The sequence below is a fragment of the Parasteatoda tepidariorum genome, chromosome 8 (genome assembly GCF_982258835.1).
Source record: "Parasteatoda tepidariorum strain Cologne lab strain chromosome 8, Ptep-v5.0, whole genome shotgun sequence".
Classification (NCBI taxonomy): Eukaryota; Metazoa; Arthropoda; class Arachnida; order Araneae; family Theridiidae; genus Parasteatoda; species Parasteatoda tepidariorum.
In genome coordinates, this window is record NC_141762.1 from 100,337,169 (window position 1) to 100,364,834 (window position 27,666).

The window sequence follows — 27,666 nt, forward strand, 5'->3', positions numbered from 1 at the left end:
AAATTTCTTCTAAACAAACCCCTGCTCATAATCTTATTTTTTGTGGATATAGTGAACTAAAAAAAGGAGTTGTATATTATGAACTTTTTTCTGCCTTGAACTGATTTATTTTCTTCATTTTTTTAAAAATAATTTTGAAATGTCCTCTTCAAAATAAATACATATACCAATTTTTAAAACCATTTATCGCGTGGAATGTAGCAATAAGCATTTTTTCTCGTTTGTTTTCATTATTGAATAGCATTATCGAATTGGTTCAGCATTCAAAGAAGCCGCTATCTTCCAGTATCTGAACAAACGCTTCAAGTCGAAGCCGATGAATTTGCTAAGCGATTTGGTAATACTACTTTTATAAGATCGAATGGCTGGTTAGACAGGTTTAAAAAGCGGATAAATTCAGGAAAAATTATCGGAGAGTCGGGAAGTGTTTCCATATCTGATGTTCAGGATTACTCATCAGCTAAAGATTACTAATTTTTTTTTTTTGTACGCAAGACGAAGAGTAATAAAAAATAGGAGTTAACGTATTTTTTGTTACTACGTATTATTTTTCAGTCTTTTTTTTTTTTTCTTCATTTTATTGGACATTTATTTAAATAATGTAAAATTTCTTGCGGAACGGATGTAGTGAATTCCCGGTTATAGTGAACAAAAATTTCGGTCCTTTGAAGGTTCACTATAGCGGGGTTTGACTGTACATAAAGCGCTCATTTTATTAGCGCTCTTCACGCGATGTTCACCAACACATACACTCAGAGATCACCTCACAGAGCACTTCTCTGAGGACACATTCTCCAGACTCGGTATAGATGGCGCTTTAACAAACAATTTAAAAAATAATTCATGAATGATCAGTTGGTTCGATTCTGACCAATTTTTATATTCTATTAGGGTGCGTAGCGTTTTTGAAAAGTGCTTAAAGATGCTTATTTTTGATTTATGTTTTTTATAAGCCCTTAGAGGTGCTTTTTTTATTCGGGATTTGTAAAAAGTGCTTAATTTTCTATCTTTTAAAAAGATATTTTTTTTCTTGGCCGTGTATCGATTGTCGTTCTAAATTACAAAAAATGCAAGATTTTCACAATTTTCGGAAACTAGTTGTTTTATCATGAAGATTTTCTGAAAATGTTTTTAAATTTTATTGATTTTATGTATATAAATCAGGGGTTTATCCAGACATTTTGTGAAAGGTCCGTTTTTGTAAAATTGTGAAAAAAATTACTCGTAATTTGTGAGCATAAAATAAACGTTAAGTCACATTCTTTCAACCAGGGTCCGGCTTTTGTGAATTTGTGCAAATAGTGTCCGATTATTGTAAAAAACTTTTTCAAGGAGTTTTTAAATTGTTAAGAGATACGAGATTAAGCGCAACACTGTAAAATTTTAATTTAAAAAATTTTTTAAATGATAAACAGCAATTGCTGCTACTAAATTAGAGATGCAACATACAGATATTTGGTATTTAGCCTATACTGCTAAACACAGAATATTTATTTCGAACGAATAAAGGAAGAAGCGTTTGCCGAATACAAAACTTAGTTCGTTTACATCTGTCTTTCTTTCCTCCCCTTACTGGGAAGTGTTTATTCGATTAAGAAAATATTAATGAAGATAAACAAATTTGTGAAGGGTCCGATTAAAAGATTAATTATTTTGTGAAGGGTCCGTTTTTAAGTTAAAATATTTTGTGAAGGGTCCGTTTTTATGAAAAGATATTTTGTGAAGGGTCCGTTAACGGACCCAAATTTCTTCTGAACAGACCCCTGTAAATTAAGAGCTTTAAAAGAGATAAATTATATTACTATATCAATTATTAAGAACGATAGAAAAGAACAATTTTTACTACTGCTTAGATCTTAATTCTGATTTTTTTTTTTTTTTTTGGAAAGTGACTAAAAATATTTTTTGAGTGCTTATAAAGGTGCTTATTTTTTATTGACAAATCTGGTTACGCACCCTGGATAACAAATAAAGTGTTGATAAATATCCTTTTTTTTTTTAAAAAAAAAAGAAAATAAAAATTTCTTTCTGTACAGTGCGACGAGCACCTTTTTGACCTAATGATCGAAACGATCGATATTTTAAATTACGGAATATACATTCTTTGAATACACTTACCTTTTCCTCAACGCATTCGGATTCCTGAATCTCGAAATAGCCGCAATCTTTAAAATATGACCCCGATAGCTAGGTCAGGAGAGTGGTTGAAAGATTGATAATGTTAACTCCACATTTTTTGTGTATTTTAAGAAAAAAAATTTATGCCAATTAAAAAAAAATTTCGACGCAGTTATGAAATTCATTTATCCAGAATTCCTCCTTGGGAATAAAAAAGGTCTCTTACTTAAGTAAAAATGTATCAAAATGTGTAATATTATGTAATATCTGAAGTTTATTCTCAAAAACTCTTAAATTACCCTCTTGTTATACATTATGTTTATATTTCAAAAAGTAATTTTCTCTCATTATCAAAACATTAGGAAAAATTTGTAGTTTTTAAAAATATATAAAGGCATCAGGGGTCTGTCCAGACATTTTGTGAAAGGTCCGTTTTTCGTGAAATTGTGAAAAAATTACTCCCATTCTTTCAAACAGGGTCCGCTTTTATGAATTTGTGCAAATAAGGTCCCTTATTGCAAAAAAAAACTTTTTCAGGGAGTTTTTAAATTGTAGAGACATACAAGATTATGCTAAACACTGTAAAATTGTAATTAAAAAAATTAAATTTTAAAAAATAAACAACAATTGCTCCTTCTAAATTAGAGATGCAACATACAAATATTTGGTATTTAGCCTATACTGCTGAACGCAGAATATTAATTTCGGACGAATAATGGAAGAATCGTCTGCCGAAGACAAAACTTAATTCATTTACATCCATCTTTCTTGTTTTCTGCCCTGGAAAGGGTTTATTCGATTAACAAAATAATAATGAAAATAAACAAATTTGTGAAGGGTCCGATTAAAAGAAAAAATATTTTGTGAAGGGTCCGTTTTTAAGTTAAAATATTTTGTGAAGGGTCCGTTTTTAAGTTAAAATATTTTGTGAAGGGTCCGTTTTTATGAAAAGATATTTTGTGAAGGGTCCGTTAACGGCCCCAAATTTCTTCTAAACAGACCCCTGGGCATACTAAAACACAATCTCTGTGCCTATTTTTTTTTTTTTTTTTTTTTTTTTGGAAAAAAGTATAAAAGAAAAAAGATTAATTCATAAAGAACTTGAAGGCTTTTCTCTATAATTTAAACTGAAAATTATGAGAAAATAAACATAAACATTTAAAGATGCGTTTTTTTTTTTTTTTAACAAGAAAGGTATTTGTTTCAAAAAATATTTTTAAAATCACTTTTATAATATTCCCCGAGAAAAGTTTAATCGGTAACTACATTAATTTAACCAGTGAGTAATCCTAACGCAGTACATATTTGTAATATTAATCTGCATTAAACCTATCAACACAGATAATTTTACCATTTTGTAATTATTATTTAAACGATGAATTAATTTTTTAAAAAATAAAATATGAATAAAAAAAAGTTTTTTTAAGGGATGGCGACTTATTTTTACTAAAAGGGCAAAATATCAGTATTTATTGGGATCAAAGGGCAGGCAGTGAAGGCCGCCCTTAAGGAAACGCTTAGGGAGATCACTGATTCATCTTAAAGTATAATTCCATGCAAAATATATTTTTTTATTTATTACTTGTTATTTTTTATTGTTTTTCATAATAGTCAAATTGTAAGGTTCACTAATTTTTACATCATTTTAAATATTTAAATTATTACATTTAAAAAAAATGTACTTTTTTTGTAGCAAAATACAAAATTAGAACAAAATCGCGCGAATTGTTCCTGAGTAATCAAATTTTTTAAAAAGTCGTCTGATTTCATATCTTAAAATATCGTTTTCACAAATTAATTAACATGGTGAAAGTCACACTCTTGAACTACTAAGATTGAGTCCTTACCGTACTTGAAAATCTGATCATAAGTCAGATATTCAGGCATGGTGCGTAGCGCTTTTAAAGATTTCGTTTCGCTTTTCGTTTTTCAAAAGTCCTTGAAGGTGCATTTTATATTGCGTGTTTTTAAAAAGTGCTTAATTTTTCCTTTTCGAAATTATTATTTTTCTTTCCATGTCGATTTTCGCCACCTATTAGCAAAAACGTGGTTTTCACACTGTCCTATTCAACGTTTTCACAATTCATTCAAACACAATGCATTTCGGAGTACCGTCTGTCCGCAGCGTATGGAAGCGCTAATCATTTTACATGTTTGATGAAATAGTTGCTGGACCGCATGTGCATCTACTAAACTGGGTTCTGTGAGATTATTGCACTCTCATGTGCAATTCTGCGGCATTTTGCAAGATATTCTACATTTCAGGCTTCATTTTTCCACCCTTTGAAATCGAAATGAAAAATCTCTCTATCTTTTTATGGTGGCCAATATAATCAAGAAAAGAATTCTTTGTCAGAAACCAGTTATTTTATTATTTTATCATGATCATGTAAAGTCTTTGAAAATTATTTAGCATTTTGTTAATGTATATAGTGCTTATTTTTTGTTGAAAGATTCGGCTACGCACCCTGTCAGGGTCATTTTTCGTTGCGCACTGTGCATCGATTTTTAAATATTTGTATCACGTTAATTATGTGTTTGAATGTTGATTGTTTTCAAGATATCTAATGTGCATTTTTTTTTTCTTTTTCAGTGACGACGGGAGTTTTGGTGGAGTCGCCACCAACTCCTCAACTGTAATTAAAACCAGAAGCCGGTACCCCTGCTTACAACCCCCTCTCCCCCCTCCAAATGTGAAACATTCCAAATCTATTGAAAATTTCTTCAGCTTTTGAAAAGAATTCTTGCACATTGTCGCACAATCGGCTTCGGAAACTTGTGCACTTCAACACTCACACCCTTTCAACAAGTCATGTCTCACAGCACAACTCTGCACGGATTAATAAGGTGGCAGTCTATATTACCTGCCCTACAAGCCCCAGCTTATTTAGTGGCTGGTTGCCTACTAATACTAGGGGCTTTACAGCCACATTTCACATCGGCTGCCTGGCAGGATGAATATAGGCCTAGAGTACGCTCAAATGCACCACGTGAGTACAAATTCTCTTCTATTTCTTTACTTCTTGTATACAGGGTATCTGCGCACCTGGAAAGTCGTGAATTTCGGTATTGATCAGAAATGTTATGATTTTAACTATTTTTTTAAAAAAAATCATGGATTTAGGTAGCCGAAAAATCTAATTTTTAAAATGGAATATCATCCCGCCCCCAATTTAATGGTGTTTCGAATATCTGAATTGGTAACAAAATCCCCACTCATAGTCATATTTTATTAAAATATAAAAAAAATTTTATCAGTTCTTTAAAAAAAATGTTGGTGTTCTTTCAAAAATGAAAGAAAAAACATCATTTCTAGAACGAATTATCTTTTAAACGGAATTTTTATTATTATTTTTTATTTTATCAATTTAAAATTCTAGCTGAAGCCAGCCAGTCATTGGCGAATTTTTTTCAATTCCGAAATGAGAAAAATCAGGAGTGTTTCTTTCCTTTCTCTTGAAAAAAAAATTATTTGCTTTTGTATTTTTTTCAGCTATTTTATTGCTTCTTTTTTACTCTGTTTTTTAAATTTAAAATCTATAAATATGAAGATGCGGTGTATAACAGTTTTGGTTATACCTATCATTTCAATTCATGTTATAATGCTTTCTTAAATTTATTGTTGGAGAAAATAGTAACTTCGTTAAGTCATGAAAAATTATTGTAATTAGTGATGAAAAGTCATGGATTTTTAAAATCTAAAATGTAGCAGATACCCTGTATGTACAATCGAACCCAGAATTAACGAATTCATAGGGACCGAAAATATTCGCTAAATATCGGGGGCAAAATAAAATCAAAATTGACTAACCTTGTGGAATATTCAAACATTTGTAATTAGCAAATACATAAAATAAATAGAAATGCTACACTTTTTATTCAGATTGAATGATTCGAATGTTTACGCGGTGATTAATTTGGAATTTTAAGGCTTAAAAGTTTGCTTATTTCCTTGATTTCTTACTTTAAAAAAGTTATTTTTCGATGTCATGAAGAGAAGAAATTTGCTGCATTAGGCGACGATTATAAAATAAAATTAAAAAAAAGAGTTTTAAGAAAATTTTAAAAAACTATATTGCATAACTGATGAGTTGTGCCAAATCTTATTACCGAATAATTCCTGTAAAAATTTCAGAATTAGAAAAAACCACATGGTCGAGAACACGATCAGAGAAAGTAGGGGATTGATGTTGGGATCGATGCGAGCAGATCGTTTTATTTATTTATTTCAATTGGAGTGACTTACAAGTCATGCGGTGCGGAAATTGTTTCATCCGAAATAAAGCGGCTTTATCTCGATTCGCAAACTGTCTAGTATGAGCCTATAATGTATTATCTCTATTTCCTTAAATTTATTTTAACTTTATGCGATATTTATATTATTGGCTTCTTTTTTAATGGCAGTCATTTTATTTTTTAATTTAAATCGTTTGGCTGTCATTTTATTTTTAATTTAAATCGTTTGGCTGTCACTTTATTTTTAATTTAAATCGTTTGGCTGTCATTTTATTTTTAATTTAAATCGTTTGGCTGTCATTTTATTTTTAATTTAAATCGTTTGGCTGTCATTTTATTTTTAATTTAAATCGTTTGGCTGTCATTTTATTTTTAATTTAAATCGTTTGGCTGTATTATACTTTGTTTTATTTTACATTTTTATTTATTCTTATACATATTTATTGCTTTTCTATTTTCGTATCGATCCATTTATTATAAACGATTCATTTTGTCATTCGATGCCAAAAGATAATTTCCCATTTTGTCCTTCCGAAGTTGAATTCCCTCTTTCAATAGCGACGGAAGATAGTTTTCTTTCACTCGTTGAACCGGTTTCAGAACCGCACGAGTGATTTTTTGCTCTTCTCATGAATGGGATGAGAGTAGTACTACTACGATGTTTTTAGAATCCTCCTCTTATTACATCACTAAACTCTGTCGTCTGAACAACATTCGATTTGACGCGAAACGAAATGGGTTCCGTGACTATTTACTTGAGAGTTCGTTTTAAGATCCATATCGTTAAACAGTAAATAAATATTTCATCTTCGCCAAATTATTAGACGCACTATAAAATTCTAATAAAATCTTAATTATCAGGTGATACTATACAGCTTTATTGTTATGACGCGGCTGAAACCGGTTTGTACTTGTTTATGTTCGTGTATCAATTGGTTAACATTGTAATACAATACGTTGAAAATAAATACAAATAATAAGTATCAAAAAAATCTCCTGAATAAAAACCCATTACATGTATGTTTAAATATAAAAGTATTGCATATAAATTCGTGCAAAACATTCAATTATTAAAACACCACAGTTCATCTAATAATTTCGTGTATTTATTGCAATATACTAATATAATACATGATATAATAAATATTCCATATTTATATCATATATTGTTTAATTAATTAATCCAATCGTCGAATTTATATATCGTCTAATTTTACCAATTGGTACACGAACGTAAACAAGTGCAAGCAGTCTCGTCAAAACAATATAGCAATATATAGTATCACCTGATAATTAAGATTTTACTATAGAATCTTATAGTGCGTCTAATAATTTGGCCAGGGACTGTGTATAGATCGAAGACTCTAATTTAAGTCCTTGGTACATGAAATGAAACTCAGAACACGAACTCTATCAAATTGCTGTATTTTGAATTTCATGTTTTGAATATATCAATGATTTAAATTTATAAAGACATAAATTTTTTGAAATGGGTCATTAATAATTTTACTCATGAAATATTCAGGATTTTTTAGTTGGGCTCACAATCACCCCTGAATGGGAAGGGGAAGAAAAAAAAAAAAAAAAAGGAGTAGCTCATTTTTAAGATTTGTAGCTTTCGGAAACAGGGCTGATTGTGCTCCGGAAAAAATCTGGATTTTTCGCTAACCGTGATCCGGAAGTTTCCGGAGATCGAAGGTTCAGACGTTTCAAAAAATCATTGATCACAAAAGTTTCCGTGAAATTTTTTTTTTATTTAAGTGGAACTTAAAAACACAGTTTATTTTATTTGTGTGCAAAGGAGAGCCAGAGAGATACTTTATAAGCTTATATTCATGATTAATATTAATTTTTTATCAGTAAATATTTATTATAATCATAAACTCTAGAAAGAAAGACATGTTTGTAAATTTCAATTACTTCTCTAGGTCATCAGAGGTATGTGTAAAATTTTAAATATATTTTAAGTAAACTAAGAAATATTGAGAAAAAGAAAAAACCTTGTTTAAATTTTTTTCTAATTTTTCGATTTAAACTTTTTTTTTTTACTGAAGAAATTTTCCGGAATTTTGACTTGAGCTCACAATCACCTCTGCGGAAAGACAATGAGTAGCCCAAAAAAGTAGCGGGTATCCCAAATTCGATTTTCAGTAGCGGGAACTTCAAATAGTACCCCAATCTGGCAACACTGGTCGAGGAGTTTGTATGACAACGTGAAAGTCGCACGAGAAACTAGTCGTGCCTCAAAGGTCATCGTTTAGTGGATTGACAAGAGTGTGAGTAGTGAGTGAATATCATTCATGAGACATTGCACATAAAACTGGTGACTACTCGCGGCATAAAGTCTAGGCACCAACTCACGAAACGAAATCACACCGTGACGCTCCATTAAACGAGTGAAGGCGCTCCGGGGCATGAGATCCCCCCCTCCGTCAATCCTTTTCCTTGACTTCGCCACTTGCACTCCGTTTCCGTGCTTCCGTCACGTTCGAGAGCATCCCCCCCCCCTTCTGACAATGTCCTTCGGGGCATTGAGCAATTATAGAAATGGAAGGATTTTGGATTAAGTGTTGGAGTCCCTTTCTTTTTTTTATATTTCTCGTCTGTTGCTTGGGCAATAAAATAGGGGGGAAAGGAGTGGCTAGGGGGTGGGTATCGATTTTTCTTTCTTTGGATTGATCTGAGATCTTGCCCCTTTGTAGGTGAGCCCTCAAAATTAAGTGAAACTCTTTAATTTGGTGTTTTCCTTTTGCAACCTTTTAAAAAAATATCCTCTTTTTTTTAAAAAAATGTAAAATTTATATGTATATATTTCAGGGTGCATGTAGCATTTTTAAAAAGTGCTTAAAGGTGCTATTTTCAATTTAAATTTTTTAAAAGCTCTTAAAAGTTCCTTTTTTATTATTCGCGGTTTTTTATAAATGCTTAATTTTCTTATCTTTATAAAAGAGATTTTTTCTTTGAACCCATTCGATTGCCCTTCTAAATTACAAAAAATGCATGATTTTCACAATTTTCTCTGCGATAGTTATAAGAAACTAAATTTTTTATCATGATTATGTAAAGTTTTTTTAATTTTATTGATTTTATGTGTCGATAAATGAAGAATTTTAAACGATGGGGGGAAAAAGTTTTATTACTGCGCAGATCCTAATTATGAATTTTTTTTTTTTTTTTTTTTTTTTGGAAAGTGATTAAAAATATTTTTCAGTGCTTAAAAGTTCTTAAAAGGTGCTTATTTTTTGTTAAAAAATCTGGCTACGCACCCTGTTTTGTATTATGTAAAAAAAAATTTATAATGACAGAAATTTTAAATAGTTAGCTTTTCTCGTAACTAAAAAAATATATATATCTTCGCTGTTATAATTGTAAACCGTATGTTAATGATTTAATAATATTTAACTTCGAAGTATTTATAAACATTCCAGAAATGATTCTTTCCTCCCTACCCCACCCTAAAGGCCATCCACGTATTTTTCTTCTGCGTTCCTGGCACGTATCAAAACTGTAGGGAATCTTGGAATAATCTCATCTTATGGAGAGGGCTTCTTTTTGTTCGGATGTGGGGCAGGGAGGGTGGGGGGACTCTAAAACGATTACCACATGTCCTCAGCATCTTATTTTGATGCTTCTATCGAATCGGCATGCGTCGTCTTCAACAATCTTTGGACGAACTCCAGAGCTCTGTCTGGGGAAAACGACAGCTTTTTTTTTCTTTCGTTCAAAATTAAAAAAAAAAAAAAAAAATTCCTTGGCCTGGAATACAAAACAGTAACCCCTGGGATGGGAGAATATTTCTGTGTTCTTCTTTACTTCCCCCCCCCCCTCCTTTAATCGATCCAGTTTTTGACGTTTCTTAGTAATAATAGCTCCGAGTCCGGAATTCTGGTCGAATTGTGTCTTTGTTTCCTGAAGAAATCTTTAAGTGAATAACATTTACAAATAATGCAGTTTTTGAGCATCGTTTAATTATTACCAATAACTACAAGATGATATGGAACGCATCGAAAATTTTTCCCAACAGATAATTGTGCTCTTTATAAAAGTAAACTTAGTTCTAAGCATAAATCTGTTACATTTAAAAACAACGATGAAAGTATACCTGTTTCATACTACACTAAATTCGGTGTGGACATGACCGATCAAATGGCTTTAAATACCCGGATTTTGTACAAGCAAACGATACTGGAAAGTAAAAAAATCTGACAAGATTTTTTACTCCAGTTAGCAGTAGAACTTGCAGCCGATTTTCGAGAAGCCATTCAGCAACCAAAAGAAAGAATAAATACCGAACCTATTACACATTCTAATCAACGTAAGGCGTGTCATTCTGAATATTGTAACGATAATCAAACAATTAAATTTTCTGAATGTGAAATATATGTTTGCGGAGAATGTACTTTGGAGACATAAGTAAAAAATGCTATGAGAAATAAATTTAAAATTCTTTGTGTTTGTAATATAAATTGCAGGGCTGATTGTGCTCCGCAAAAAATCCGGATTTCCGGATTTTTCGCTAACCGTGATCCGGAAGTTTCCGGAGATCGAAGGTTCAGATGTTAAAAAAAATCATTGATCTCAAAAGTTTTCGGAAATCAAATTTTCAAAGGAGAAACCTAAAAACACAGTTCATTTTATTTGTTTGTTAGGAGAGCCACTTTATAATCTTATATTCAAGATTAATATTAATTTTTTATGAGTAAATAGTTATTATAACCATAAACTCAAGAAAGAAAGACATATTTGTAAATTTCAATTACTTCTCTAGGTCATCATAGGTATGTGTAACATTTTAAATATATTTAAAGTAAACTAAGAAATATTGAGAAAAAGAAGAAAAACTTGTTCAAATTTCTTTTTAATTTTTCGATGTAAACTTTTTTTTTTTTTTTACTCAATAAATTTTCCGGAATTTTGACTTGGGCTCACAATCACCCCTGAAATTGTCAATATCATACAATTATTTGGTTTAATTATTAATTTGTTTATTTCCTTCCTATTATCCATATTTCATACATTCAATCAGGAAATATTAAGTACGGGTATGCTTCTTCGGGAGTGATTGAAGATGTTGGTAAGATTAATTTTTGACAAGGATTCAAAAAATATGCTTTTCAAGGGCGATTGTATTCACGTTAGAATCGGCTGACTTGTGTGTGAGAATGAAATTGGTTACCATAAAATTTCTTTACACATAGAATTGTTTAAAGATTTCCCCTTCCTGTTATTTTGCCCTTTCTGGAAATCGGTCAGAATTTTAGTTCCAGGGTTAAAATAACTGGATGTAATTTCATCCTTCGGTTATTCTCCTCCCCCTCCCCCCCGGGAAGATAACTTGAAGCAAATTCCAAACTCTGGGGATTGCATCGTGGGATTTCCGCGAACGTACAACTTCCAGGGTTGAAATTGTTTGTCCTGTCTAAAACCCGTTTGTCTTAAATTGTCCAAAACCCTTTTATTAAAATTATGTCACTATTTTAAAAAATATTGTGAAAAATAAAAGGTTAATTTTTGATCAAAAAACGGAATGGAGACAAGTTTTATTAAAAAAGTTTTTTATTATTTTTAATATTGCATTATTTTTCATTATGCAAAATCAATAATTTAAAACATATTTATTCGTATTTAAAGGATAAGGTATTCACTTTTGTTGATCAATGAATTGTGGAGCTTCAAAAGTTATAAATCTTTTCCTATTGTATTATTTTCCTTTAATAAATCAAAGCAAATAATATAAAAAGTATAAAATATTTATTACATGTAATTATTATGTGTATAATGGTTGCGTATGTAGAATTTTTTATATTCTTTACCTTTTACCAATGTCCAAAGTTTGGGTCAGTTTGAGACAGTAAAACCCAGGAGTCCTGCCCAAAACCAGTTTAGGACGTCCAAAACCCTAACCCTGCATCTAGGTCATATTTTTTTTTTTTTTTAAATAAAAGCGGGTCCTTAAATCTAAACTTTTTTTTACCTCTTTGTCTATCTATTAATATACACATTCATGAGACAAAAAAATTTTAAAAAGGAAAAGATTTATATTTGAAGAATAAGGATTTTAATTCATTAGGACTGATCAAAACGTGTGCATCAAGAAAAAACAACAGTATTGGATGCTTAGAATCGTCCTAACTTTCTCTTTGAGCTACTAATTAAAGAAAAAAAAGGGAAAAATTTTTTACTCGTATATTCAAAGTTTGATTATCGTTTTAACTCTAGTTATCTATTTTTTCGGAATTACTCATCCTCTCTGCGTTCTTTTGGATAATTGAAGAGCATAAGCGGGTCCGACTAACTCAACTAAGAAACTTTTTTCAGAATTCAATTTTTTTCTGCCCTGAAGATATTTTAGAAATAATATTTTGTCTTTTTATATTTTTGCTTTTTTTTGTTAATGAATATACAGTAGAAAATTCACTTTTAGTGTTCGATTTTATCGCATTGTAACTTTTTAAGGAGTAAGGTCAGCCTTATAGATGTATAGCTCCATAGCTGACAAAATAGCCACGTGGATGTCATTCTCCCCCCCCCCCCTTAGTGTTGGGAAATAAGCCAGGAAGAAGGATATCCGTTGCATATTTTCCGCAAAAACAAAAAATTATCTGAAAAGGCATTTTCCTCCCCTCAAATATAAGAATAGTTCCCTATCATGAAATTTTAACCTATTTTATTTGTTTATTTTTGTTCACCCCACAGTATAAAAAAGCATTTACGCATAGCTGCCAAATCTACTGTATTTTGCCAGTTTCTCCTGGTCTACTCGTTTAATTAAAATTCTCCTGGTTTTTTAACATTTTAGAAAATTCCTTAAAATTGAGTAAGTTTCCTAAAATAATCCCAATCGAAATAGAATTTTTGTACAGATTATTGCTTGAATATTTAAATAAGTATTACTGGTGCATAAAGCGAACCTCATTTATAGAAATCAGTGCAAAACTTTTTCTTCTAAAATGTTCAGTTTATTTTTTATTCAGAACTCTTTTTAAATTAATTTTAAAAAAATCTTTTAACTATCTTGCGTTAAGTGCCTATTAATATTCGAATTTAAGAGTAAACATAATACATAACCAGGGGTCTGTCCAGACATTTTGTGAAAGGTCCGTTTTTGTAAAATTGTGAAAAAAACTACTCGTAATTTGTGAATATAAAATAACGTTAAGTCCCACTCTGTCAACCTGGGTCCGTTATTGCAAAAAAACTTTTTCAAGGAGTTTTTTAATTGCAAAGACATACAAGAGATTATGCTCAACACTGTAAAATTATAATTAAAAAAAAATTACATTTTAAAAAATAAACAGCAAATGCAGCTACTAAATTAGCGATGCAACATACAAATATTTGTTATTTACCCTTATACTGCTGAAAGCAGAATATTCATTTCCGACGAATAAAGGAAGAAGCGTCTGCCGAAAACAAAATTTAGTTCCGTTTACATCCGTCTTTATCCTTCCTGGGAAGGGTTTATTCGATTAACAAAACAATAATGAAGATAAACAAATATATGAAGGATCCGATTTAAAGATAAATTATTTTGTGAAGGGTCCGTTTTTAAGTTAAAATCTTTTGTGAAGGGTCCGTTTTTATGAAAAGATATTTTGTGAAGAGTCCGTTGACGGACCCAAATTTCTTCCAAACGGACCCCTGATAACATCTGAAATATGTTTAATGTCAATCATAACTGCGAAATATTGCAGTTTTTTTATTTTGATGACAATAAAAAAAAAACTCTGAAATTCATTGTGTGTAAAATATTTCGTACCTAATGCTAATGCTACAGTTGTCGTGAAATTTATATTATTTTGTAAAATCTACTGAATTTTTTCTTGTCCGTGTTGGCAGATATGTAGCTCAGAGTTACGTGTTAGGTATACAGCTTTTATATTAGCCGGCCGAGTCAAATGCAGCCATCTTAGTTAACAAGGCGAAACCTCCATAAGTTTTTGCCTTCGATTAGTATGGGGAACAGTCTGATCAGCCAAATGAAGATGTTTATGGGTGTGACTGCAGTAGTCATTGTAATTAGGAATGCGCTTTCGCCTAGGAATGCCACAGCTGAGTCTCATTTCAACCAGTTAAGCGCTTCTTAATTGCTCATCTCGTTTTGTAACCGCCGATGAACAACAGACCTAATTTTTGAGTTAACGACTATTAACGTCTTTAGCCTTGTCATTTTGAACACAATCCAGAACACAAGGGAAACTCCTGGATCGAATATTGGGAGAAATTTGCCTTCTTAGCCCGTCGGCAAGGGGATTCTAACCACTGATCCATCTACCACTGAGGATATTTCACGTCAGCACTGTGGTTGGTGCAAGCTGGATGCGGAATTCGTATCGACTGGGATTTCAAACCATCCCCTGAGCCATCGCGTTTTCAAGTGCGCTGGATCAAGTTTTAGGAGACAACTAACCCGCATTTTCGTTACTCGTTCGGACAGGAAAACCTCCCACGGTTAGCCGGATGGCAAGGAGACTCATGATCTACCACTGAGGATATTTTGCGTCAGCACTGCGGTTGGTGTGAGCCGGTTGCGGAATTCGTATCGACCGGCCATCGCTGAGATTCGAACCCGGGGCAACTATTGGAAGGCAAGCGATCTCCACCACTCTGTTACCATTGCTTATCGAAACTCAAAATTTCAATGAAGTACTGTAGGAGTATTATTTGGTGGTTACCAATTCAACTGAGTATTTTATTATTTCATTCATGAGCCCCGACTTGGACTGCGAGCGTTGAGTTGCGGATAAATAAGTAAACAATTATGCATTTCATTTTTTTAAGCAATATTTTTAAAAAATTTTCAACGCTAGTAATTTTTTTCAAAAATTAACTTATTTTTCTAAGAATGCAAGTGCAGATTTATTAAAAAAAATTTTTGAAATGGAGAGAAATTAACTGCTTGGTCACGCATTTTTATTTCTGGCGCAACTAACTAAAATCTGATGTATTGAGCAAATATGGCCCAAAATAATCACGAATAAAACGTGAAAGGGGGAAAAAAAAGTGAAATAAAGGAAAAAATAAGTGAGAAGCCGTGAGTATCTTTTACGCCGACTTGGCATAAGAATAAAAAAGGACAGTAAAAAAAAGATCAAAAGAAAGGAGAAGAAAAAAAAGTACTTACTTTCTGAGAAGAGAAACTAAAAAGATTAGTTCTTATTGATCACTCCGAAGTTTTTCTTTTTTGATGGCTTACGAGATGAAACTGGCGCATAGATAGATTGAGCATATAAATACAAGAGCTCAGTTTCCGTTCGCTTTATTGTTACTTACATTTCTTTCTTAAATTAAATAAGTTGAAGAAACTAAAGCGGTGAGATATTATTTGATTAAAAACTTCATTCCCATAAGAATACATATAGTTGGAAATAACAGTCGACTTGTTTACTAGCGCACAAAAACAGGAGCCCATTTTGAAGACTTGCCAGGCTTGAGTGAAAAGATACAAAAGTGATTAAAACATTAAGTTGTCGAAGAAAAATGGAAAAATACAGGTGAGAAGCAAAACTAAAAAAAAAAAAATAATAATAATAGTAATAAAATTTTTAAAAAATGATATTGGCTGAGTATTTACTCCTTGTACTAGAATTATAAATCTGTATTAACATCATGAACAAGGCAGCATAAACCAAAACAACTAAAAATCACAGTTTACCAATTGGCAAAATGGTTGTTGTCGAATTCTTTTTTTTATTCCTTCTTTATTTGTGATATTCACTTGAATTATTATTGAAAACGATCCAGTTTGTATACTGTTGATTAGAATTTCTGATTCTTAAAACAATAAAAACAAAAATATTTTACAAATGATGAAATTCTCTTTTATTCACTACTCAAGAAGTATTTATGGGATCTCTCTGGTCCCCTATCTCAAAAATAAACCCACCAACTTAATGCATATCAAAATTAAAAGTGAAAAAAGAGAATTCTAAAAAAATTATCAAACAGCAGCGGTCGCCATAGCAACGCATGCAATGACGACGCATGCGCACTGTTTACTATTACTCTTGAACACAGTTGAAAAGTGTGATGGCGTCTAAATTTGGTGCACACGCCATCAAACCTAAAAACAATACCCATTTTGCTACTGGGTAATAAAACCACTGTAGCCTAGAAGAAAAAAAAAGATGAAAAAAACAGAACAAGAAAAACCGCAGCGGGTTAAATCAGGGTAAAATGCCTTTACATGCACTATGGAAAAAGGTGGTGAAGAACTAATGTCATTAACAAGGGCTTTCATATGAATAAAAGGAAGTATCAAGATGAGCTATGACTAGGGTGGAAATAATTTTGGTACTGTTGAAATTGAATGTATGCCCAATATTCCAACAATGTGTAGCAGTTAATGGTTTTTCGAATTCTTGATATTCCTTAAGTCTTAAATTTTAAAGCGCATCTAGTGTGCCCGATGTACCTAAAGTTGCACTGGCAAGGTATGTAGTAACTGTCTTCATACATGAGACATTCATTCATACATTTTATGCCTTTAAATGACTTTAAAACCAAAACTGAAGAGAGAAGGATCTATTTCATCCATAATGACTTCCTTTACTGACCATTTCATAGATTAGGTTATCTCGTCGACAGGGTCGTTTTGTCGACAGGATTTTTACATCGACAGGGTCATTTCATCAAAAGGATTATTTCATTGACAAAGTCATTCCGTCCGTATGATCTCGTTGACAGGGTCATGCGTAATTTTGAAACTATTTTTAGGGATTGTTTGCTTTTCATCTTATCTAGTATATTTTTACGCTGAATATTTTTGTTATTAATTAGAAAAATTCTGTTATATAATTTTTACTGAAGCAAAATTATTTTACTATGTTGCAATAGCCATAAAAAAAAACTTTTTTTTTTAATGCAAATATGATCTCCTTTAGCTGTACAACCAGTCAAAATAAAAAAAAAGTTAAAAAAAAACGAAACTTTTGTGTTCTAGTTGTATTTTTACAACCATTTATTTCTCAGATAAATTGTTTAATTTTTGAAGTGGGTGCATTATTATGGATTAGCATCGCTAAGGCAATTGCTATAACTTCTGAAAATGATTCTTGATATAGCAAGTGAATGAAGGAAGAAAAGAACAAAGATCGCGTGAATCAGCTCATCTCTATGCCATGAGATCTTTTTTTATTCATGTGAATGCCATTGTTAACGACATAAGTTCCTCACTACTTCTTCATAACGCATGGAAATGCATTTTACCCTAATTTGCCCCTCTCGGCCACTGTTTTTTTTTTTTTTTCTTCCTGGCTATTTTAGTTTTTCTAGTTATGTTTCTCATATATTTTTCCAGTTTTCGTAATAAACTTTTTGTTTTATATTTTAAATATCTTTTGTTTCTTCTTATTCAGATCTGGCAAACCTTGAGAATGGGCGTCCATATTTGAGCTCCTGAATCATGTCGACTGTTATTTCAAATTTGTATATATTTGATACAAACGATGTTTTTAATCAGTTAATACACTTAGTAAGAAAAAATTATACGAAAAAGACGGTATTACGATTTCAAACCAGTTACTAAATTAAAACAGTTTTAATGGAACTGAAACGTCTAAAAATAATTTTTGAGAATTAAAATAAACATTTAAATTATATTGAAAAAACAAATGCTAGATACTTAATTTCTTTAGCAATTATTGATTTTTAATAAGTTTTACAAAGAGTTCATGCGATAAATTTTTTTTTTACTTTTTTCTCCTCTTACTTTTTTTAGAATTAAAGTTTCTCCCTTTTTCCTTAAACAGTTTTTGAAGAAAAATACATTATTTTTTTCGTGAACTTTTAGTTGGTTCTCGGTAGTTTATTTTCTCATTGTTTGTCTCGTTTTTTATCCGCAATTATTTCTTAGTTATTATTTTTTTCCCCTTTGTATCTTTACATTGAATTATGTGAACATTTTGTGTGATTGAAAATTTTTAACTACGCGTGGAAAGAAAAATAATTTTGCAATGTAAATGTTGCCTTGATTTGAAACATCTCTTATCTCTCAGTTCCTTTTATTCTTAATAACATTTTTCCTCATTCATCCTCTTATTATTTTTTTTCCTTTTTTCTTTCTTTTTTTTTTTTTTTTTAAATTTCTTGTTCATTATTAATTTCTATAGTTGACGATAATGAAAAACGAAACACTCTAAATAGGAATGATTTATCTTTTTTTTTACATATTTGTTTGCAATAATAATTAACACTTTTAAATATGCTAATTAAAATGAATTAGTCAATGTATAATTGAGGTTACTGAATGAGATAACAATTTTTTTAAGTATACTATTTAGTAGATTTTGTTTCGTAATACTTGTACAGAGGTCCCAGCTGTTACGTTTTAACTGTAATCATTACGATTTCATACTCAAGATTACGGTTCAGTTACAAAAGTAACGATTTTCGAACATTTTTGTGACATTATTAAATTTTGACGTTTGCAGTGACTATTCGAAAAAAGAAACCATTTAAGTGTTACAGTGATTCGTTTTCTATTCAATAGTTAATTCATGCATAATATTATTAATGTTAGGTATATACCTATGTAAAATTAAGTATTAAAAACACCTTAAAATTGCGCAAATTGGAACTTTATTGTCGTTATATTTTATTTTATAGTCGTCGTTGTACAGCCGACCCATTTTTATTTATTTGAGTTTACGACCACTTTGTAGCCTTGTAATTTTGAACCCAATATCCAGAAGACAAGGGAATTCTTATAAAAATGAAATGAAACATTTACTGTTCTTGGATACAACCTAACAGTTCGGGTGGACTTAGCTATAATGTCGGCGTTCAACAAATAATTTTGTTCTGAGTGGTTGCTACGTCAATCTGTACTGTAAATAGATGCGTCGTTATAATAATAAATAGAAATATATTTTCCTTTTTTTTAAGTTTTTATTCTAATTCATTATTTCCTTTTTAGTACTATTGATTATAAACTTTTTAAGTAACAATAGTAACTTGATTTGCCAGTAAGCTTCTATTGAAATGGTAGCACTCCAGCTAATCAGGAAATGCATTTTGAGTGCTTAAAAAGCACTAAAAATGTGCTTATTTTTTGTTGAAAAACCTGGCTACGCACCTTGTTATTGTTACGCGGATTTTAAATTATTTCAGATTTCAAAGGCCATTTTATTAGGCTAGAATATTCTGCCCACAATTAACTAACTCTAATGCCCACGCAAGACTTGCCATAATCACCTCCAAAACGATTGCCTGCACCCTTCCATCGATTTAGGTACATTAACACCCCCTTATCCGCCTATTTCCGAGAAGGGGGTGCAAAGGGCATCCACAGTAAATCCCTTTTCCAAATCGAACAACGCATAATTTCATTTCGAACAACTCTTCTTTGTAATAATGGGTCGCTAATGAGCAGTGCGGAGTTTATCAAATTTTATCGACGTACCCTTATTCTGTGTCGAAACTTGTAACATTCTCATCGATTTCACTACAAAAATGGATATTTTTCAGCTGGCATTTTGTTCAAATTAATTCTCCCCTTTCTGCTTCTAGGGGAGAATTTTATTTATTCGCCAAATAAATAACGCTTCTTCTTGTGATATTTACTTCTTTATTTTTCTGTTTTGTCTCGCTAAAAATGCGATATCGATTGGCAAACGATTTATATACGTTTTGGCAAACGATTTATATGCGTTTTTTTTTTATTTTGAGATATTTTAACGACAAAGCGTTATTTTGGTGTAAATACCTTTTTCAAAACAGACGAGTTATCTACTTACGTTTGCTTAATGAGAAGCAAATTTATTTCGTGAAAGTAGCTTTTGGAACCAGATTGTAATTCATTTAAATTTTGCATCAGTGTGTGTGCTCCTTTAATGAGCGGCGAAAATAAATCCTATTACAAGGGTTTTTAATTGTTTCCACTGCTGGAAGCGAATAGGGGTTGATTTACTTTATTGCGATGCATTACGTCTCAATAAATAATTAAAAAGTTTAAATATCTCTGTTAACGTACTGAATTGAATCACAGCGTGTAATTTAGGGATTTACATTTGATAATTTCGTTCTTTCTTTACTGGAGCTAAATATTTTTGTAAAGATGTAAGGTAGAGGTGCGCAACCTTTTGGAGTGAAGGGCTGCATGCGCATTTAGACCCGTTGACGGCAAATATAGTAATCAGAGGTCTGTCCAGACATTTTGTAAAAGGTCCTGTTTTTGTAAAATTGCGAAAAAATTACTCGTAATTTGCGAATTTAAAATAAACGTTAAGTCACATTCTTTTAACCAGGGTCCTGCTTTTGTGAATTTGTGCAAATAGGGTCCTGTTATTGCAAAAAAAAGTTTTTCAATGAGTTTTTAAATTTTAAAGACATACAAGATTATGCAAAACACTGTAAAATTATAATTAAAAAAAATTACATTTTAAAAAATAAACAGCAATTGCTGCTACTAAAATAAAGATGCAACATACAAATTTAGTACAGGTATTTAGCAGTATAGATAGTTCAGCAGTATAGGTATTTAGCCTATACTGATGAACACAGAATGTTCATTTCGGGCGAATAAAGGAAGAAGCGTCTGCCGAAGACAAAACTTAGTTCGTTTACATTTGTCTTTCTCCCCCCCCCCCCTTCCTGGAAATAGTTTATTCGATTAACAAAACAATAATGAAGATAAACAAATTTGTGAAGGGTCCGTTTTTAAGTTAAAATATTTTGTGAAGGGTCCTTTTTCAGTAAAAGATAATTTATTTGTTAACAGATTCAAATTTCTTTTAAACAGACACCTGGTAATATTTATTTAAACGTAAACGTTCTAATCACTAACTTTTTTTTTTATCAGTAAAAAGCTTAGCAAATTATTTGCTGAAAATTAAAGACTTTAAATTAAAATTCGTTCAAAAATGAGAAGAAAAAAAAAAAAATTTTTATAAATAGTTTTTTTTTTTTTTTAATCATAATAAAAATAGATTTATCAAAAAAAAATAGATTATTAAAATAAAAAGATAAATGAGCATTCGAGAAAAGAGAATTTTTTTTTTATCATATCGTGCAATACAAACGTTTATTTTAAAATAAATTCTAACAGTAACAAGACTGCAATGCTCACAGAATGAAAATATTAAAAAATATAAGTACATTAATAAATTCAAATTAAATATTTTAATTGAAGAAAATTTTTAAGGTTTAAACAAAAGCTTAAAATAAAAACAAAACTCTTATATTTCAGTATAAGATTCAATACTTATTTACAAATATACTTCAGATACTATTTCTTTTTATATAGTAATCAATCTTTTATATAATAAATGTTTTCTTTTTTTTTCCTAAAAAAAAACACTTTACCAACAAAAAATTGAAATCAAAATTGCAAACTGTATTAACAATTTGAATCGTTGTGAATTTCTCACCTTGCAATAACATTGTATTAAAATTAAGGATCTAGCGAGCATTCGGCCCTTCAGTCAAAAATTCAGTTATCCGAATGGCATTAAAATTAAGGATGTAGCGAGCATTCGGCCCTTCAGTCAAAAATTGAGTTGTACGTATGATATTAAAATTAAGGATGTAGCGAGCATTCGGCCCTTCAGTCAAAAATTTAGTTATCCGAATGACCGGCAGAATATTTGGCACAGTATTTTTGGAGAGAAAAAAAAATTCTATTAATTTTTTTTTCTCGTATTGAAATAATAAAGAAAATCTAAAACATATTTTTAACGATATTAGAAATAGTTTTTACGGCTATTTGTTAAGTTTTAAAATTCACCTGTTTGGACACAGCTTTCAAATTCATCTTTTGATAGACATATAGAAAAACGAAATGAGAAGAATTGTAAATAATTAGATTTCAACTTTCGTAATTATAGTTTTTTTTAATTATTGTCGATTTTGTTCTTTTTTCGTTACTTTCAGTTCTAAGAATTGAGAGCGATTTTTTTAAAAACCATTTTTGCTAGGTTTTTTTATAGCGTGTTTTTACGGAACGTCTCTGATAAACTATTCGTTTATTGTAACTTTTTTCCTGAGTTTTGTTTTACAAACTAGGAACATTTTTTTTTTTATAAACTTTTCTTTTTATTGGCGTTTTTATCATGACATATTATTTTTCAAAGAGCGTTTCTAATAAACTAAAGTTTTTTTTTCCTTCTAAAAATATGGCAATTTGAAAAAGTTAAATAGAGATTTTCATTTTAAGTTTTTTTCTTCTTTTTTTAAGACCGCTTCTGTTTAAGTTTATTCTTTCTTCACTTTCTCTTGGAAATATGGTAATTGGACAACTGAGATGTTCAGCTTTAAAATTATCTTTCGATGATTATGATAGATTTTTACTTGTATGATAAATTTTTATGTGTAATATTTATTGGTAGAACATGTTTTTCCAGAAAATATTATTTTTGTCTTGAAATTTTGGGTTTAATGTTACTGTGCTGCTAAAAAGTTTTATTTGTCTCCGTATATACGATATTCAATCGATTTTTTATTTATTTATTTTTTGCCGAATATTCGGTATTTGGTTATTCGACTAAATCGCAATTCATTACCATATTTGACTAAATCACATTCGTCGTTGAAAAAATAGTGGATAAGTAAATTGGATTTGATATAAAATTGTACCGAAATAAAACTGTATCAAAAAGTGATTATTGAAATGCGCAATTAGAAATTCGCGTGTCGTAATAACATAATAGTAAAAATAACAGAATTGTCACAATCGCATGGGAAAGCATAGAAATGATTGCAAAAGAAAGAGAAGAAAAGAAAAAATTACTTAAATTTACAATGGAATCAGCACGAATTAAGTGCGTCAAATGTGCGATTTAAAATTCGGATATCGTAATAAAAATATCGGAATTATTAAAACTGCGTGGGAAGGCATAACAATAATTGAAAAATAGAGAGAAAAAAATGCATAAAGATAATAAATAAATGTAGAAAAATCACTCATATTTATCATGAAATCAGCATAAATAAAGTGCGTAAAAAATGGAAAAAAAGTGCATTAAAAAAAATGATTATTTAAATAGGCAAATTAAAACTGGCGTCTCGTAATAAAAATACCGGATTTTCGAAATCACGTTGAAAAAACGAAATAACCGCTTAAACTTTTTAGATTTTCGGTAACATCGGCTCAAAACGCTTAAAAAGTGATTATTTAATGGCGTGATTAAACTTAGAAATTCATTCGTATTAAAAATATCATCAAAAACTATATGAACTTTTTCTCTGTCGAAAAATAACTTGGGATTTATTATGAAATTATTGCAAATAAAGTGCGTTAAAAAATGATTACTTAAATGTACTATTTGAAACTCACGTGTCGTAATAATACAAATATAAAAATTGGTGATTTCCAAATCACGTGGAAAAGCGCTAAATAACTGTTTTAAAAAAATCATTTACGGGGTGCGTAGCGTTTTTAAAAAGTTAGCTTATTTTCAATTTTCGTTCTTTAAAAGCCTAAAGGTGCTTTCTACATGGGGTGTTTTTCAAAAGTGCTTAATTTTCCCTTTTCAAAATAAACTTTCGATTTTCACCATGTATTCAGGCCTGAAAGCAAGACGGAAAAGAGAAAATACTGGTAGGAGAACTATTTCAATATTAGATAATATTAGGGAGGAGTTAATCTATTCTTAACATTAAACAATTCACTGTAATTAATTTTTTCTCAGCGAAGAAGCAATCAATTATAAAAATTGTATCCGTTAAAAAAATTGGTAGTTATAGATTTTTATTATTCCCGAAAAAAGCTGAAAAATGAAATTTATTTGTTACCAGATTTTACTCTTTTCCGTCTTGATATATATGGGCTTTTAGCCCTGCACGTATTATTCTAAACCATGCTTTTCTCTTTGTTCTATTCAACGTTTTCACAATTCATTCAACCATAATCTATTTCGGCGTACTAACGGTCCATAGCATATGAAAGCGCCAATCATTTTACATGTTCGATGAAATACATGCGAGTCCGTCTACTCAGCTGGATTCAGTGAGATTCTTGTACTCTCAAGTGCAACTCTGCATTTTGCAAGATATTCTCCATTTCAGGCTTCATTTTACACCCTCTGATATCGAAACGAAAAATCTCTCGATCTTTTTATGTTGACTAATATAATGAAGAAAAGAGTTCTTTTTGTCAGAAACTAGTCATTTTATCATGATCATGTAAAGTCTTTGAAAATTATTTTACATTTTGGTGATGTATATAGTGCTTAAAAATATGTTTTGAGCCCTTAAAAAGTACTTAAAAGGTGCTTATTTTTTGTTGAAAGATTTGGCTACGCACCCTGAATTAGATTTACGCCAAAATGCGCATAAAGAAAGTGCGTTAGATTGGGATTATTTAAATGTGTGATTCGACTTCTAGATATATATCTATAGTATCATATTAAAAATACCAAGATTTTTCAAAACTATGTAAAAATGCGATGTAATAACTGCCGAATAATAACTTGGGATTTACGGGGAAATCGATAGAAATAAATCCCGTAAAAAGTGTTTAATTCAATGCACGATTTATAAACTTGCGACACAAAATATCATATTAAATGCATCGGGATTTTAAAAGCAATGTAGAAGATTGGTAGTTGCCGAAACAACGATCGGATCAAAACGTCGCTTGGATTTACGATGAAATTTTTAAAAATAAACCTAGTCAAAAGATGATTGCTGAAATTTGAAAATCGTGTATCAGTATCGTATTTTAAATATTCAGTTTCTTTAAACCATGCGGAATTCCGTACAACAAACCGCAGGAAAAAACGATCGCAAAGTTGAGGTTTACTACGTAATCTGCGAAAATTCAGCGCGATTGAAAGAGTGGTGACTCAAAAGTATGATTTAAAATTGTCAAAATTTTTATTTTTCTCCAGTTTAGAAGTGCACATCAGCATTCGGCGGGTTGCATGTGGCCCGCGGGCCGCAAAATGTGCACCCCTATAAGGAATCCTGAGTTTAGCATCATGTTTGCTCATGTCTAGAATCTGATGGATGAACTGGAGGATCATCCGGGAAATGTCGGTGAATAGTGTTGTGGGTTACAAATATATTTTTCGTTTCAAACATTTTTAGTCGAATAAAAGTTGGAAAAATCCTCGAGTGTTAAGACTACCTTCAAAAAAATATCATTCAAGTTTTTAATTTTTTTTTTATTTTTACCCATTGGCAAAATGGGTATTGTTTTGGGTTTGATGGCGTGTGCAACTTATTTGGACGTCATCACACTTTTCAACTAGTGTTCAAGGGCAATAGTGAACAGTGCGCATGCTTCATAATTGCATGCGCACATGATGCGCAGTCAATCCAGAAAGAAAAAGCATTTGACCAATGGGTAACCAGTAATCGTAATAAGGCGATCACAACTTTTTCCGTTTGAACCCTTTGACGCAGAATTTTTATATTTTTTTATAAGCATTAAAGTATTTTAACTAAAATAAATAGATAAAATGTTTGTGCTTTTTTTTTAATTTTATGTTTCTTTTTCTTTTAGGTAAGTTCCTCTTTTTTATCTCTCCTGAATTATGGGTAAGTCTGTGATATTGGTAAAAATAAATGCCTAATTATTCATGTGACAAAATGCAAAAATTTGTTTTTAAAATATTCTTTTTTGCGTTAAATTATTATTATGTGGTAATATTTACGTGTTTTAAAATCTTCTTCCGATAGAGTGTTTAAAAAAATATTGATGTGTGGATTAATTAACGGAATTAGTTATGACATGATTAATTAAATATTTTTGTTTTGGATGGGAAAAAGAATGGCAAAAATAGAAATGCGCAATAAAGTAGAATCAGCTCCATAATAAATATTGTTTATTGAAATCAGTTGAACACATCTGTTAAAAAATAAGCTTCATCCTGCAGCTGCTACTAATTCGCCGTTGATTCACAGAACAAACACTGTTTTAGTCATTATTTGTAGTGATTCAAAATGTTTGGATTTGAAAGAAGATTTTTTTGTATTATGATATTCCTCCAATATGTCGTTTCAGTGCGGTTTTTGAAATTTAGTGCATTTAATTTATTTTTTTAATTATAATTTTACAGTGTTGAGCGTAATCTTGTATCTCGTTACAATTTAAAAACTCCTTGAAATAGTTTTTTGCAATAACACAGGGCTAATTGTGCTCCGGAAAAAATCCGGATTTTCCGATTTTTCGCTAACTATGATCCGGAGGTTTCCGGAGATCGAAGGTCCAGACGTTTCAAATTATCATTGATTACAGAAGTTGCCGGAAATCAAATTTTCAAAAGTGGAACCTAAAAACGCAGTTTATTTTATTTGTTTGTAAGGGAGAGCCAGAGAGATACTCAATACGCTTATATTCAATGATTAATATTCATTTTTTATCGGTAACTAGTTATTATAATCATAAACTCAGGAAAGAAAGACATATTTGTAAATTTTAATTACTTCTCCTGGTCCTCATAGATATGTGTAATTTTAAATATATTTCAAGTAAACTAAGAAATATTGAGAAAAAGGAAAAAAAAAACTTGTTTAATTTTTTTTCAATTTAAACTGGTTTTTTTTTTTTTTAAACTCAAGAAATTTTCCGGAATTTTGACTTGGGCTCTCAATCACCCCTGACAACAGGACCCTATTTGCACAAATTCACAAAAGCAGGACCCTGGTTGAAAGAATGTGACTCAACGTTTATTTTATATTCACACATTACGAGTCATTTTTTCACAATTTTACAAAAACGGACCTTTCACAAAATGTCTGGACAAACCCCTGCTTTACAAATTCAACTTTAAGGAAAACTGTTGTTTTTCAAAAGTACTTTTTATTAAAATTTCATTTTTGTATCCCGCAAGAAACGATAAATCCTTATTTTTAGCGTATTTTTGTGTTTATTTTTTAATATAATTTTTAATTTTCACAAATTATATCTAAATTTTCTCAAAATAGGTAACTCTCAGAAAAACCTAGACAGACCCCTGATTCCATATTTACATAATATATCGTCTAATTTAACCTATCGTCGAATTTATATTATGCATCGTCTAATTTAACCCATTGATGCACTAACGTAAGCAAGTGCAAACAGTCACATAAAAACAATAAAGCCGTATAGTATCACCTGATAGTTAAGATTTTACATAGAATCTTAGAGTGCGTCTATACTTTGGCCCAGGGACTGTATATGGTGTAGACGTGGTACTATTTAGAGTCGTCTGAATATATAAAAACGAGTTTTCTAAATCGCGATTATACGAAAAGAGTAAATTTCTGCAGTCATTTCTATTCAGCATCATTTCTCCTGAAAAGAATGATTCGCATTCATTTAAATTTTCCACAAAAGTAAAGAAAAGATTAATTTTTGCACGAAAACAATTTGCATTTCGGAATGTG

The 27,666-nt window shown here is 30.7% G+C and overlaps 1 protein-coding gene across 7 annotated transcripts in view; it reads left to right on the forward strand.

Moving 5' to 3' along the window:
• The window catches only part of LOC107456505 (semaphorin-1A), a 189,637-nt gene that overhangs the window by 69,694 nt on the left and 92,277 nt on the right, over nt 1-27,666 (forward strand). For all 7 annotated transcript variants that reach the window (XM_071180937.2, XM_071180934.2, XM_043048674.3 and 4 more), the window contains exon 2: nt 4,712-5,108. In XM_071180937.2, the coding sequence (XP_071037038.1) occupies nt 4,931-5,108 (178 nt within the window). In that variant the 5' untranslated portion in view covers nt 4,712-4,930. The remainder of the gene's footprint in view (nt 1-4,711; nt 5,109-27,666) is intronic.